Source organism: Schistocerca piceifrons, chromosome 6 (assembly GCF_021461385.2).
Source record: "Schistocerca piceifrons isolate TAMUIC-IGC-003096 chromosome 6, iqSchPice1.1, whole genome shotgun sequence".
Classification (NCBI taxonomy): domain Eukaryota; kingdom Metazoa; phylum Arthropoda; class Insecta; order Orthoptera; family Acrididae; genus Schistocerca; species Schistocerca piceifrons.
In genome coordinates this window covers 170021588-170037682 of record NC_060143.1, presented here as the reverse complement: position 1 = coordinate 170037682, position 16095 = coordinate 170021588, and the positions used below count along the sequence as shown (strand labels likewise).

Sequence of the window (16095 nt, the reverse complement as noted above, 5' to 3'; positions counted from 1 at the left end):
TCTACAAGCATACATTAACATCTTTGGTTATTGAGGTGGGTATTACGAGTTATATTACAGGTTGAAAATCGGAAAAGGAGATATACTTGGGAAAAAGAAAACATAAGTGACACTGCGAAACATCACCTGGACTCCCTCTGAGTAATGAGTTATTGTACTGAAAGAAAAACAAAGAAATATTGAAAGTGGGATACTGGTAAATTAAGACAGAATGATATGGGCTTTGAGGCAATGGAGGGTAATCCAGAAGAAGATGAGAGAACAATAGTAAAGAAGGAAATAATTAAGGCCACTGTTGATACAGCAAAGACAGGGGCATATAAACCATGCATAATTCCACAAAGAGTCATCATCGTTGTTGTTGTCATTTGTTGTTATCTTGAGTCTGAAGATTGGTATCATACAGTTCTCCATGCCAATCTATCCAGTGCAAGCCCATTCATCTCTGCATAAGTTCTGTAACTTACAGCCATTTCAACCTGCTTACTGTAATCAAGCTGTGGTGTCCCTCTAGAGTCCACCATCCCCCTTCCTGTTCCCATGAGCCCACACACTGTCCTAGTTGCCAAAGTGACTATTCTTTGATGACTCAGGATTTGTCCTATCAACTGATCCCATCCTTTTACAAAGTTTTGCCATAAATTTCTTTCCTCTCTAGTTCGATTCAATACTTCCTCATTAGTAATCTGATCCATCAGATGTACTTAATCTTATTGATAAAAATATTAGTTAAAAGCACATAGAGAATAAGAGAATGATGAGTCAGCAGTAGAAGTCAGTTTGAAATAAAATCCAAAGAAGGAAAATAGGAAACGTAAGACAGTTGTACAGAAATTATAAAATACTTGCTTATAAAATATATTTATACTGTCTGTAGGAAGGTGAAGCATAGTATTTCAAAATAAAAAGCAATTTTTCATAAGGTCACTATCACAGATGGCATATCAGTAAATCATCAGTATGAAACCAATTAAAAAAAGAGAATGAGAGGAAGCTAACTATATGAGGGGTGATAAAAATAGTAAAAGGAGTTTTTTAATTTCCTGGCTTTGTACATATGATTTTCAAAACTATTTCTACCTTTTTGGAACACAAATTCTTGGTATATGTTTGCAGTTTATGCTGTTTCGAATATTGAGTTTTTTGTTAACAGTTGAAAAGGTTATATGTGTTTTCGAGTGATCGGCAAATTTTTACTTTAAAAAAATATTGATCAAAGAATCTGCATTAAATTTTGCTTGAAAATGGAATAAAGTTCAGCACCACATTCAAAATATTGACTATATCCTTGCTACAACTACATCTACATCTACGCTCTGCAAAGCTCCATAAGGTGCATGGCAGCAGGTACGTCCCATTGTACTAGTTATTAGTGTTTCTTCCCATTCCATTCACATATAGAGTGTGGGAAGAATAATTGATTGAATGCCTCTGTGGATGCAGTAATTATTCTAATCTTATACTCACAATCCCTTTGGGAGTCATAAGTAGGGGGTTGTAATATATTCTAGAGTCATCTTTTAAAGCCAGTTCTTGAAACTTTGTTAACAGACTTTCTCGGGATACTTTATGTCTATCTTCAAGAGGCTGCCAATGCAGTCTCTTCAGCATGAATATAACACTCTCCCATGCGTCAGACAAACTTATGACCATTTGTGCTGCCCTTCTCTGTACATGTTCAATATCCCCTGTTAGTTTTATTTGGTACGGGTCCCACACATTAAAACAATATTCTAGAACTGGTCACATGAGTGGTTTGTAAGCAATGTCCTTTGGAGACTGCTTAAATTTCCTCAGTATTATTCCAATAAACTTATTCCTACCACCTGCTTTATCCACAACTGAGTATATGTTATCATTCCACATCATATCCCTACAAAGTGTTACACACAGGTATTTGCATGAGTTTGCCAATTCCAACTGTGACTCATTGATATTATACTCATGGGATACCACGTTGTTCTGTGTTGTTGAGTGCGCAGTTTTATGTTTCTGAACATTTAAAGCAAATTGCCAATCTTTGCTCCACTTTGAAACCTTATCAAGATCTGACTGAATATTTATGCATTATAATGTAATTGTACATTATATTATTAAAATTGATTATTTTCATAGTTGAATATTTATACAACTTCTTTCAGACAGTACTTCATCCATGTAACTGTGTCACCTAAGACTGATGTCGTTATTGATATTGTCTACAACATGAACAGCAGGGGTTCCAAAACACTTCCATGGAGTACACCCGAAGTTACTTCTACTTCTGATGATGACTTTCCATCCAAGATAACATGCTGCATCCTCCCTACCAAAAAGTCCTCAGTCTAGCTGCAAATTTCACTTGATACCCCATAGAATCATACTTTTAAGAACAAGTGTAGGTGTGGTACTGAATCATTCTGTTCAAGATACCTTATTATGTTTGAACTCAGAATATCTTCTAAGATTCTCCAGCAAGTTGATGTTAAGGATATTGGATGGTAGTTCTGTGGATCACTTCTACTACTCTTCTTGTAGACCCGTGTGACCTGTGCTTCTTTCCAAGAACTGTTCACGGCTTTTTGTTCAACGGTTCTACGATTGATTGTAGTTAGAAGAGGGGCTCCCTCAGTTGCAAATTCAATGTAAAGTCTGATAGTGATTCGATCACACCCTGTAGCTTTGTTCTATTTCATCGATTTCAGCTGTTTCTCATCACCACTTGCCCTCTGTCTAACCTCCCAACTGCACCTAGCTGTCCTACACTCTCTCCACTTTGTCCCTACATGCCCCCACTAGCAGCACTTCACCATCCCCCATTCCTACCCTGCTATCCCTCCTCCTCCCACCCGGTTGTCTCTCCCATCATGTGCTGCTCTTGTAGTTTGGCATCAGTTGCCAGAGATTGTGGTTGTGTGTGTGTGTGTGTGTGTGTGTGTGTGTGTGTGTGTGTGTGTGTGGGCACGCGCGCGCGCTGTCTTATTCTTTTTCTTTTTTTCTTTTTCTTTTTTTTTCCGGACAAAGGATTTGCAATCAAAAGGAAAGAGGAATTATTTTTTAAAAGCTATATATTTTCAAATTGTTTACAAAACATCCTTATCCCCTTCAAAATACTTCCCATTACAACTAATATATTTGTCCCATCGGTGCTTCCACTGTTTGAAACACTTTGTGTAATCATCTTCAGAAATGGCTGACAGCTCCTCCCCACTTTTTTCCTGACTTTTCAGTGTTGTCAAATCTGTGTCCTTTCATGCCCCGTTTCATTCATAGAAATAAGAAAAAGCTGCACTTAGCCAGGTCAGGCAACTAAGGTGCGTGAGGTAATGGAACCATGCCATTTTTAGCCAAAAACTGTCTTAACAAAGATGACTGTGTGTGCTAGTGTTTTGTTGTGGTGAAAAAAACCTGTCTCTTGTCAGCCACAAATCGGTCTTTTTTTTTGACTGAACCAAGCTGCAAGATAACCCAGTAATCTTTGACAGTTGATCTATTGTCTGTCAGTGGTCTGTGAGCAAAAGCTTTTGAATTTTTTTTTAATTATTTTCATTGATTTGAGGAGTTGATGGATGTCCAGAACGAGGTTTGTCATCAATCAACATGTCACCATTTTTAAATGACACAAATGATTCATACACTTGGGTTTTCCCATAGCATCGTTTTGGTAAGCTGTTTTCAATGTTGAAACAGATTCAGCAGCATTTTTACTGAGTAGAAAACAAAATTTCACAGCTACGCATTGTTCACTTAAACTTTCCATCATAAAAAACAGCAGTAGCAAAAACAATTGCTGCAATTGAACAGAACAAGCCAGGTCAGCAACACAGACGGCACTGAACTAGCCATGAGCTGTGCTGTATACGCCTAGTGGTAGAAATGTGTACTACACAAGCTCCACCCATGGCAATGTTGCAATTTCAGTTTTTTTTTTTGGGGGGGGGGGGGGGGGGGGGGGGGGTTCCCCCTTGTATGGTGATAGCAATTATCTTTCATAATATTTCCACTGACATTAATACTTATTTCATTCATCCTTTCAATGGTACAAGTATTAAATAGGGGCAATTCTTCAGGGTTTTCCTTTGTGGAGGAACATTTGGAAAGGGAGTTCAGCATTTCAGCTTTCACTTTGCTACCCTCAATTTCAGTTCCTGTCTCATTTGATAGGGACGGGACACTAACTTTTGTGCTGCTAACAGCCTTTACATATGACCAGAATTTCTTTGGGTTTTGTGAAATATCATTTGATGACAATATTCTTCTACAACGGTCATTACAGGCATCACATATTGCTGTCTTGACAGCCAAATGCATTTTATTCAGCATTTCTCTCTTTATACCCTTAAACTTTGTTTTGCATCGATTGTGCCGTAATCTCTGTTTCTATGGAAGTTTCTTTACAATGACTGTGTAGCATGGAGGGTACGTCCCCTAATCAATTGTTCTACTGGGTATGTATCCATTCAATGCATCCTCAACTATTCTTTTAAATCTGAATCATAGTTCATCTACATCCTTCTGCCCTGTGCTGAAAATTTCAAGTTCCTCACTGAGGTATGACGCTAATGATCTTTTATCTACTTTACTGAACACACATATCTTTCTGCTTGTTTTAGTTGTCCTTTCTTCTTTGGTAATCATTGTTGCCACAACCATGTCATGGTCACTGATACCAGTTTTGATACAGACATCCTCAAAAAGGTCAGGTCTATTTGTTGCCATTAGATCCAGTATATTTTCATGAGTGGGGTTCCTAACTACCTGTTGTAGGTAGTTTTCAGAGGAGGCATTTAGTAATGTTTCACAGAATGTCTTATCATGCCCGCCACCAACAAAACTGTAATTTTGAGGAATCTGCTATGAGTAAGACAAGAGCTTATGAGTGCTATAAACATTCGAAAGAGGGTTAAGAAGACGTTGAAGACAGCCACCACTCTGATGCCCAGCACATCAATTAGTGATGACAATGTGAAAGAAGTAAAGAAAATGGTTCTGGAAAAATCATTACATCACTGTCAGAGAGTTTGCTGAAGATGCCAGCATATCCTTTGGCTCATATCAAGCAATTTTTTTGGGCATTTTGGCCATGAAATGTCTAGAAGAAAAGTTTGTTCCAAAATTGTCAAATTTCAACAAGAAATGATGTTGCATAGACATCACTCAGGAATTGCCAAATGAAGTTGACAATGATCTAGAACTTCTAAAGAAGAGAACCATAGAAGGTCATTGATTTGCCACTGTTTTTGAGGTAAAAACAGAATAGCTGAAGAAGCTGAAAACCGTAATGAAAAATGAGTTCCAGAAGTACTTTCAAGACTGGAAGAAGCTCTGCCTTGTATCTGTTGTTGAATAAATAAAGATTCCTTAAGAAAAACAATAATTCCCCTTGCCTTTTGACCACATCTCTTACATCAAGATTATAGTCTTATCTGATTAATTTTGTATGCACTTTAGCAAAAGTGCGCTTATTCACTTGATGGTTTTGTACTGTCAATATAACTTCTGCAACCACTCGAATTGGGTTAGTAGTGTTGTTACTTTTAAGACTAGTATTTAATTTTACTTAATGATCAGGGGTGTATTGCACAAAAACAAACTTCTGAGGGTCACCCTTATTTTTCCAGGACAAATGATTTTAAACCTTATGTACTATGTTGATTCAAATTAAGTAACAATTACCTACATGCATGAAACATTCTAGGGTATCTTACCAGAAATTTATAAATGCAGACTCAACTTGCTTACGGAAACCCACTAAATAAAGACACAGTAGTGCCTTTACTATAAAAGTTGTAGGAAAAAATAACAATATGGTAGCCAAAAATGGTACAGAAGAAATAAATGGTGTGGTAATGTGATAAGACTTTAACAGAGCATTTAGCGACGTGACCTCAAAGACAATACCATTGAAGTTACTAATATCATTATGAACTATAGCAATGTTATTGGACAACCAAATTGCTTCACACATGTCAGTTACAAAATAGAATTATATACAGAAAACCAGAAAGAAAGATGGAAGAGAGGAAGAAGATTGGACAGGGAGATCACACAAGCCTCTGATAATGTAAGGTTGAATAAGATGTCCAAAATTCTGAAGAAAAATGAAATCTGTTGAGCAAACGATACGAGAGAGTAAACAAGGATGCCAAGTTTGCATTAAGAGTGCAAGGAAACAAAACTGCAGTTCATTGGCAATTTTGTTGTATTATAATCTGAAAAAATTAATGAAGGCAGTTAAATTTGAAGGAAGCAAAGATATTTCAATGTTCAGTTTAAAAATTTAAGCAGCTAAATGCAGCGATTTTTTTGACTTTCATTGAGTGAGATAGCTAGAGAGGGGCAGTGTGAACCACAAGGCAAGAAACATATTGGGGTAGGAGAGAAAATTGGTCAGGAATTGAGACAGAGATGGATTTAAGTATGAGAATAGCAGAGGTTGTGACCAAAGGGATTGCAGAAACTAATGTTGTGTTGGACAGTAATTCCTATTTCTGACATGGCAATTTTAGTGGGTACACAAGCTACTGCCTGTTACACCTGTTAAAGTGTAACAAACACACTTTATTACACAGTAAGGAGATACACAATTATCACCTGATAGTTCACAAAAATGGTCCATGTTGGGTCAACGTAAAGTTGTAGACACGTACCAAGAGAAGACTCCAGACAGTCCGTGTCATGCAAGTTTGTCAAGCATCCTTGTATTCGCAATCCAAAGAGTTGTCCAAATGAGATCCAGTAAGCAGCCGAATCACATATGCACTGTGCCAGTGAGGTAGGTATTAGAGCATTGCACAGTATAGAATGAGTTTGTGCTGGCAAGGTGAACTGTTTTATTTCCTGTGTATTTGATTGCTCGTGAGTGGATTTCTTTCTTTTTATAAAAAAAAAAGACAGATGCAGGTGAAGTCTTTGCTAGTGTATAATGCAAGCTATTCAGGGCACAGATGTAGCAAACATCCACATAAAAAGCCATATACAAGCTGCAGCAGAGTTTGTTTATAACATGCCTGTTTTCATGGGTGATTGTGCCTCTTAGCCTGTACCAATGTCAGTACTGTAATAGAAATAAGGGAAAATTTAAAAAGTGCTGTTAAGATGAATTAATGGGGTAGTTAACAGAAAAATGTAGGACATGCTGATCAGTAGCTGAAATGAGAATAACCATGGGCATATGTGGTGGTTTTGAGAATTACAGTATAGGACTTTAAAGAATTAAGTTATCTAGGAAGCATGACCGTTCAAGATATTGTTTGTAAATTTGTAAAATGGGCACATTCCACATTGTATTTGTAAACTGTACATTTCTTATGATCTCTCAATTTCAGCATTAGTAGTAATATAGCTGATGTTACAGAACCAGTCACGAGATGCATCACTGGAAGCTGCTCAAGATGCATACCGAAGGGCACGTAATGACTTTGGTGCCAGCCTTTGTGAGGAGCAGCTGCGTCTCTCTCGATATCAGCGACAACTGGAAGAAAAAATGGGCACCAAGTTTGCAGGTGCCTCACTTCGAGACACGGTGTACAGGTTGTTGATGTTGTCAGAAGTCAAGTTGGCTGACAAGCTACGCACTGAGTATAAAGTCTCTGATCGCACGTATGTTCACAATGTATTCTTTTATTTTATGCTCTCTAGTGCTGGTTAAATAGTATTTTCGTATACACATGAAACAGTGTAAAAGGGCCATGTCAAAATTTTTCAGCAGCATTGACATAGAACAACTCAGAAATAAAATAATGTTAAATGTTGGTACCACACGTCACAAAGGTGTTCATTCAGTATATTTCACTGAAATAACGGGAAGAGTGAAAAACCACAATGCATAAACAAACAAGTTGTATTCCAAAATATATTTCTCATGGCTTGATTTTGTATGATTATAAAAATGTCTGAAATGTAGAAGATACCTGTCTTCCCTTTTCAGTGTGCTGTCAGAATTTGGTTTCATCTCTCTTGAGATGACACACTCTGGGTGTCCAACAACATCATTGATGCAGCAACACATTAATACTTGATGAAATCTGTTGCCGAGAACCCTTATAAATTATGTTCAAGATAAGAGTGGTCTCCTCTGTAAGCCATACTTGATTTTCCGTTTTTCCATTTACCCACTCTTTTGATCACATGACAGATATAATTAATTGTCACAGCTTCAGTTGTTGCTTGGTGCTTGAAACAGCTGTGAGTGTCTTTTCACCATTCAAAAAGTTATCTGAGTAAAGTTTGCCACATTCTCTGAATAAAAGCATCTGTATAGCTTCAACTACATCCGTAATTGTTCACTTAAGATGATTTGTAAAGTTGTCTTCCCAAACTCCAGTATTCTTGCAAAAGATAGTGTCACAAGTTGATAATGACACAGTAGTCCAATAATGATGTCTTGTCTGCTTGTGATTTTTATCCATGGGCTTTCTGTACAATATGTAAAATGAGTATGAATTTGATTTTAAGAGCATGTGAATGCACAGGGTGCCTATTCTCAATATATATTGTAATTCGAGAATATTTTCTGTGACCAAATATTCAGATTATTGACAAGGGCCAGCTTTTCACCTTTGATGTACTGTATAATGTGATTTACACGTCAAGTGGACTCCTAATGTTAAATTGACTGGGGTATGAATGATTTTAAATGAACATTGTTTCATTAAGTGGTGTGCCTGTTGGTTGTCATATTTACTCACAGTTGCAGACGAAAGCCAGAAGGATGGAGCAACAAAGGTTTATGCTTGAAAAATTCAGCAGAGTAGATACTAAGGAAATGTAACTATGACACAATGCTCTATAATTCTATGCTACTAATGTCTAACCTGGTTCATGATGCTGTGTGATGGTGCACAGCCACAGCTGCTGGTTGCCTTTCTAATGGATTCCAAGGACAACATAAATTTGATCTTCAATATTTTGCATAATTATTGAATTATTTTAGCATAATCCACTCATTAAGAAATGCAGCCTTTTGGTAAAGGTTTAACACATTAAGACAAACACTATGTTAGAAAGAGTGTGTGTGTGTGTGTGTGTGTGTGTGTGTGTGTGTGTGTGTGTGTGTGTGTGTGTTTTGAGGCAGTGTAGCTCAACATGTGTAAATACTCAGACCATATTCAGTCTTGAGAATGAGAGCATTTAGTGAATTGCAGATTGCAGTAAACTTCACATAATTTCAAATGTTTATGAAACTTTTTCTTACACCCCCCTCCCCCCCCCCCCCTCCCACCTCCCGACAGAATGACGATGAGAAATGAGTTTATTGCATACACATTTTTGCTGTTCATGCACTAAAACTGCTACAATAAATTTTAAGTTATTAATTCTTTACTACTAACTCATTTTGCAGACAGTGTCCACATATGTACCTCGAAAACTGTATCATTGTATGACACCTAGTTCAGGACATATGACATCAGAAAACATTGAAATGCATGACAAACTAACTTTTGCTTAAAACAGGTATATTCATCCAGTGTTTGATAGTGAGAGCACTTAGTCACTTCTAATCAACTCTAAACATAATTTCAAACCTTTTCTAAACTTTTTCTCTCTTGCAAGCTTAATGTCAGATATTTAACACAATAACTCATTTGTAAAGTGATCAGGAGTTTGAAACTGTTTTGTACATGGTAATGAAATCTTCTTTAAAGAATCAGTGGTTTACTGGTTCGCACTAAGACATTATTATACCACACAACCACTAAGACATTATTATGTCCGTAAGACACTATTATACCACCATGATGTATACCACTAATTGAATGAAAATACAGTGTTAGGTTTTACTCTATGAAGGGTGCTCCCTTCACCTCTTTTCTCATGAAGACCGGACTTTGTAGTTGTTTCCTTGAGTAGTTCGTGTTCAGTGACTACTGAGCATTAAGTGACACTCTTTTTAACTCGGCTTGCTGTCTCTGATATTCCAAAGTGTGCAGTGTCAAGGAAAATTAATTACTTTCTTGAACACAACCAAGGATTGAATACAAAGCTGAGAGAGCTATTGATATTTTGCCACAGAATGATTCAGTGGTAACGTCAGCGTGCCTATTCATGCGATCTGAAATTGTTTGACTTCTTCTTAGTTAAAGTTCACAGGTCATGGTGTACAACTTTGACTGAACAGCAAATGGGGAGTGAAGTTGGCTATGTCATTTTCAAAGAGTCAACCTGGCATTCATTTTAGTGAAATCATAGAAAACATGCATCCGAATATGTATGTGTTTCATTGAACACCACTCCTCTTGAATTTGTTCACCAAGACCATAGGAAAGGTATAAGAGGGTAGCACTTACATCATTTTTAAAACAAAAAGAATGTGGAATCCTTAACATCCCTAAGGGATATGGATTAGCACAATCCAGAAATGATTGTTTTTTTTTAAGTTGGAAAATGGCAAAAGAGTAATGGGGAGTCTTGCAAAAGTGTAATTCCCAATGCATTACAATAGATACAGCTGGTGTTATACTAATAAAATGTCAAAATATCTCTTTCAGTGTGACCGCAGATTTAAAACAGTGGATGTACTTAATTGGTAAATGTGAGATTTATTAATTATGGCTAATTTTTTTCATTGTTATTCCTCCCCCCCTTTCCACTCCTGCAGCCTGCCATAATTTCCTCTGCTATGCCAAACTTATCATCTCAGAGTAGCATTTGCATTCTACATCCTCAACTATTTGTTGCATGTGTTTCAGTCTCTGCTTTGCTCTACACTTTTTATGCTCTACAGCTGCCTCTGGTACCATGGAAGTTATTCCCTGAGCCTAACACATTTCCTATCTACCTCTCCCTTCTTCTTGCCATTGTTTTCCATGTGTTCCTTTCTTTGTCAATTCTGCAGAGAACCTTGTCATTCCTCATGTTATCAGACTACATAATTTTCAACATTCTTCTGTAGCACCAATTCTGAGGTGCTTTGATTCTCTTCTGTTCTGGTTTCCCATAGTCCACAATCAACTACTGTACAATTCTGTGCTCCAAATGTAAATTCTAAGAAGTTTCCTCTTCAGATTAAGGCCTATGTTTGATGCTAATAGGCTTCTCTTGGGCAGGAATGTCCTTTTTGCTTGTGCTAGTCTGCTTTTTATGTCCTGTAGTTGCATCTGTTGTTGGTTATTTTACTTGCACAGTAGCAAAATTCTTTAACTTCGTCTACTTCATGATCACCAATTTTGATGTTACATTTCTCACTACTTTCATTTCCACTGCTCCTCATTACTTTTGTTTTTCTTCAGTTTGCTTTCAGACCATATTCTGCACTCATTAGACAATCCATTCTGTTCAAGAGATCCTGTAATTCTTCTTCATCTTCACCGAGGATAGCAATGCCATCAGTAAATCTTATCATTGATATCCTTTCACACAGAATTTTAATACCTCTTCTGAACCTTTATTTTATTTCTGTCATTGCTTCTTTGATGTATAGATCCAACAGTAGGGGTGGATTACTTTAGCCCTGTCATTACAGCCTTTTTAATCTGAGCACTTTGTTGTTAGTCTTCATTTCTCAATGGAACATTGCTTCTTCTACATATTGTGTAGGGTGTCCAAAATTAAATTTCCAGTTTCAAAACACAGTAGAAATAAAACCACTGTTCAGAATATGCACAACAACAGATGTGCGGCACACAGCTGTTCCTCAGTTTGCATCTGAGATGCACAATGTGACTGGCTACATGAAGAGTTGCATGCTGCTGATGAAATTCTTTTACAAGAACAGTGGCCAATAACAGTGACCGTGTACCAGTAGCCCTGCAGAAGTTTTGGACACTCAATAGTACGAAAAAATGCTTTGGTGTGATGTCTGTAAGGGTGCGGAGAAAATGATTACAAAATTCAAAAAGACAGTTTCTTTTGAAGTGCAGTGTGGCAGAGCGAGGAAAGTAGTTGATCTGACACCCCCTCCCCCAGGAGGCTCGCTGCTCTTTGGTGGGTTTGTGCCTGACTACCACAGGGCTCCAACCTTTGTAGCATCTTTTCCCTTCCATGCTGCACGTCTATACTCTTGCTCTTCTTTTTCCCCTCCCTTGCGGAAGATGTCTGGGATGTTTCAGGAAATGTGTTCTACATTTTCAGTAGTCAATATCAGAACAGTCTCTCTAGTGCTTTTTGTTCCTTTTTTTCTTTCTTCATTCCCCTTCTCCTATCCTTCCTGTACTTCGGCATTTGAGGTTCCTCTTTTTCTTCTTCCTCCCTGTGTGCTCCTGAAGGCCAGCCCATGCATCTGATGTGTGACAGATGACTACGGAATGCTTGATTCCCAGCCCTAGGTTGACAGGTAGGGTTCACACGTAATCCCCCCCTCCCCCCCCCCCCCTCTCCGTAAGGACCAGGCCCAGGGAGGGGTGATTGCCTGAGGTGTTAGCTTCTCAAATTGCCAATTGGTTTATCTGTCAGATATTCAGGAGGTTTGACCTGAGGTGTGAACAGTCACCTAGGGCACATTTGCCCCCTTCTGAGGTGCCCCCCCCCCCCCCCCCCCCCCACACACACACACAGTTGGAAGGAGCGTGCCATCGGAGACGTGGGGATTTTCTTGCTATGAGCCAATCACCTTCTTCACAGTCAATTTCTACAAAATGTAAATGGAGTGAGGCTAATGATTCAGAGACCCTCCCAACTACCTCACGGTTCCTCATGGTTTCACGTACTGAAGGTGGTCAGACCTTTGCTACAGTCAACCCATTTATTATTCCGAAAGTTGTTGATGCAATTGCTGGCTCTGTGAAATCCTGCTCTTGTTTACGCATTGGTACTTTGCTTCTGATTTTCAAGCACAACAACTGCTTGCAGCTTTGCTCCTCTATGGCTGTCCTGTTTGTGTAGAAGCCCATCAAATTCAGAATTCTTCCTATGGCATTATTTACACTAGGCTGCTCAATGGTCTACCGAGGCAGAAATCCAAATGTACTTCCCAGATCAGGGCGTCATTGCAGTCCATGGGGCAGTGAAAAGGTAGAAGCATCCTTAGTGCGCGCACGAACTCTTTTTCTCACTTTTGATATAGTGCTGCTTCCATCAAAGATCAAAGCAAGTTATGAAGTTATAACAGTCCGACTGTACATTCCAAACATGATGCGCTGCTACCAGTGTCATCATTCCAATTACACTTGAATATCCTGTCGACACCCAGCCAAATGTGTAAACTGTAGTAGGGATGCTCATGAGGGTGACTGTCTGCCTCCTTCTGCCTGCAGTATCAACTGCAATGGCGACCATGTCGCCACCTCTCAAGATTGTCTCATGTATCTAGATGAGCGGGTTGTCTAGGAGATCCGGGTGAAGGAAAAAATGCCTTACCCGGTTGCTCGCAAGTTGTTGGCTAGTCGCAGACCCTGCGTTCTAGCATCTGGCACTTACAGTACTGTTCTTGTTATATTTTGCTCCATGAAGGACATGGCCATGCAGACATGCGACCTCAAATTCAGCACTGCAGTTGTAAAATTGGCCAGTGTCATGGTAGCATCCCCATCTCCTCCTCCAGCTGTGCAACAAGCCACTAAACTTTCACCACAAGGGGCAAAGTCACCAGCTACGCAACCGGCAGGACGGAAAGAACAAAAGGAATACTCCCGCAAAGACTTCCCATGTCCCTCCAGCCAACAAACATCTGGGGTCTTCCTCTGTCAAATGCAAAGGCTCCAAGAAATCAAACAAAGACAAACGGTCTTCTCCTTCTCTGACTCTGAGATCCTCTTCAGCAGTGTCACCATGTGATACCCTCACACAGCTGACCTCTGTGTTGCTGATGTGCACTGCCAACCATTTTTGTGCCCTGGGCTCTGCAGATTGGCAGAGGGAGAATGCCAAAGCCTCTGTAGATCTCATGGAGCAGGATTCTCCAGCCTCTGTGCCCTGTAGCAGTGAGTCTTTGAGGGCTGCCATTCAGCAGCCACCGAGGTGACACCCCTTCAGTTTTTCCCTCCTCCCCTTCCCTGATCCTGACTCACCTCCAACGGAATGTTTGCAGCCTTCGATCCACAAAGAGGACTCGTGGCTGTTCTTAGAATCACAGCATTCACGTGTTCTCTCACTTTGAGCTCTCACATTTCTTCCCCATCCACTTTGGCCTTCCCCCTGAGGATGGCATTCCACGTTATGAAGGAGTCATGCTGCCCATCTGGGATGACGTTCATAATCAGCCCATTCTCTGACTGACTGCCTTCGATCTGTTCCAGTCTGCATTTTCCTTCTTCACTTGACCTTTTCCCTTACACCAGGGCAGACTTTCTCCAGCTTATTGGGCAGTTCCCTCACCCCTTTCTGCTGCTCAGTGACTTTAATGCACACCATCCCCATTGGGGTTGTCCCAGAACCTGTCCCAGAGTTGCCCTCTTGGCTGATCTTCCCAATCAACTTAACCTCATCTGCATTAACATGCAAGCACCCAGGGGGATGAGTGGTCCATTGTGTCTGACATGTACTTGAGTGATCATTTTCCGTGTGCTATCTGTTTGTTGACTCCTATTCCTCCTATGTGCACACCCAAATTGCAGCTTTCTCAGGCTGACTGGAGGCTTCTCTCCTCGCTGGCAACCTTTGACGAAAAACATTTCCCCAATTGTGATGACCAGGTAGAAAGTCTTACAAACATTATCCTTACCTCCACAGAATGTTCAATTCCTTGCACTTCCTCTTTACCTCACTGTGCCCTGGTATCTTAGTGGACTGAGGCATGCCATGTCACAATTCGTGCACTGAAACATGCTCTCCGCATTTTTAACTGTCATCCTATGATGGCAAACTGCATTTGTTGTAAACAGTTGCATGCACAGTGTCATCGCATTCTTTGGGATAAAAAAGCTAGCTGGATTTCACTTAGTAGTTCTTTTAACAGTTCCACTCCCTCATCAGTCACTTGGGCCAACCTCCGATGATACTCTGGGACCAAGGTCCATTCCCCAATTTCCAGCACCTTATGCCGCTATTTTGCAGAGATTTCAAGCTCCTCCCACTATCACCCTGCCCTCCTCCATTGGAAATGAGTGCTACCTTTACTATGAGGGAGCTATATCATGATCTCACTTCATCACAATGCTCTGACCCAGGGTCGTACATTGTTCACATTCAGATGTTGCAGAACCTTTGTTTTGGGGCAAGCACTTTCTCCATACGTACAATCGCATTGGGGGGGGGGGGGGGGGGGGGGGGGGGGGGGGAGAGGAGGAGGTCACATTTCCCAGATGCAAGTGTGAAGCCACTGTTATACCCATACTTGAGCCCGGCAAGGACCAACACCTTCCTTCTAGCTACCATCTCATTTCTCTCACCAGCTGTGTTTGTAAGGTTATGGAACATATGATTCATGCCCAACTGCTATGGTGGCTCGAGTCTCGCAATTTACTAACCACTGCACAGTGTGGATTTCAGCCCCAGCATTGTGCAGTTGACCAACTACTGACATTGTCCACCCATGTCATGAATGGTTTTCTGTGCGGAAATATCACACTGTGGCTGTGGTTTTCGATTTGGAGAAAGCCTAAAACACCTGCTGCAGGACTGGTATCATCTGTACTCTCTACATGTGGGGCTCCCATGGATGCATGTCCCGTTTCCTTCAGGCATTTTTAAGAGAGCAGGTTTTCAAGGTATGTGCGGTTTCTGCCTGTGTGTGCTGTACTTCATCCATCCCTTAGTGCAACGGGTCCAAGAAATCTGTCACTTGCTCACTCTTGATGGAGCCACTGTGATGTTATGTCAGTTCCTAATCGCATCGGTTTGATGTGAAACGAGGCCACTGATGCTGCCGCCAGGGCTGGAGTCCTCGTACCTTGGCCCACTAGTTCTCCCATTCCCTCCAATGATCTCTGTGTTATCTCTCAGCAGGTGGTGTCACTTCAGCATCACCACTGGTCCTCCCTTCAAGGGAGGTGGGGAATTGAGCATCTCTCAGCAGCTCGAATGACTCCTCTCTGCCCTCTCGCCATGAGATCATTTTAGCTAGGTTGCGTATTGGGCACTGTCTTTTTAGCCATTGCCATTTGTTGAGTGGTGCTCCCCCACCACTTTGTGCTCATTGCCCTCAATCTGTGACGGTTCACCATGTCCTGATGGAATGCCCTTTTTTTTTTTTTTAACCACTTACATTCTCATTTAAGTTTGTCATCTGAGTTATCGGCC

General features: G+C 40.2%; 1 protein-coding gene across 2 annotated transcripts in view; it reads left to right on the top strand.

The window, feature by feature from the left end:
- Positions 1-16095, top strand: part of LOC124802912 (vacuolar protein sorting-associated protein 16 homolog) — a 202616-nt gene that overhangs the window by 161714 nt on the left and 24807 nt on the right. For both annotated transcript variants that reach the window (XM_047263982.1, XM_047263981.1), the window contains one exon: positions 7337-7581. In XM_047263982.1, coding sequence (XP_047119938.1) covers positions 7337-7581 — 245 coding nt within the window. The remainder of the gene's footprint in view (positions 1-7336; positions 7582-16095) is intronic.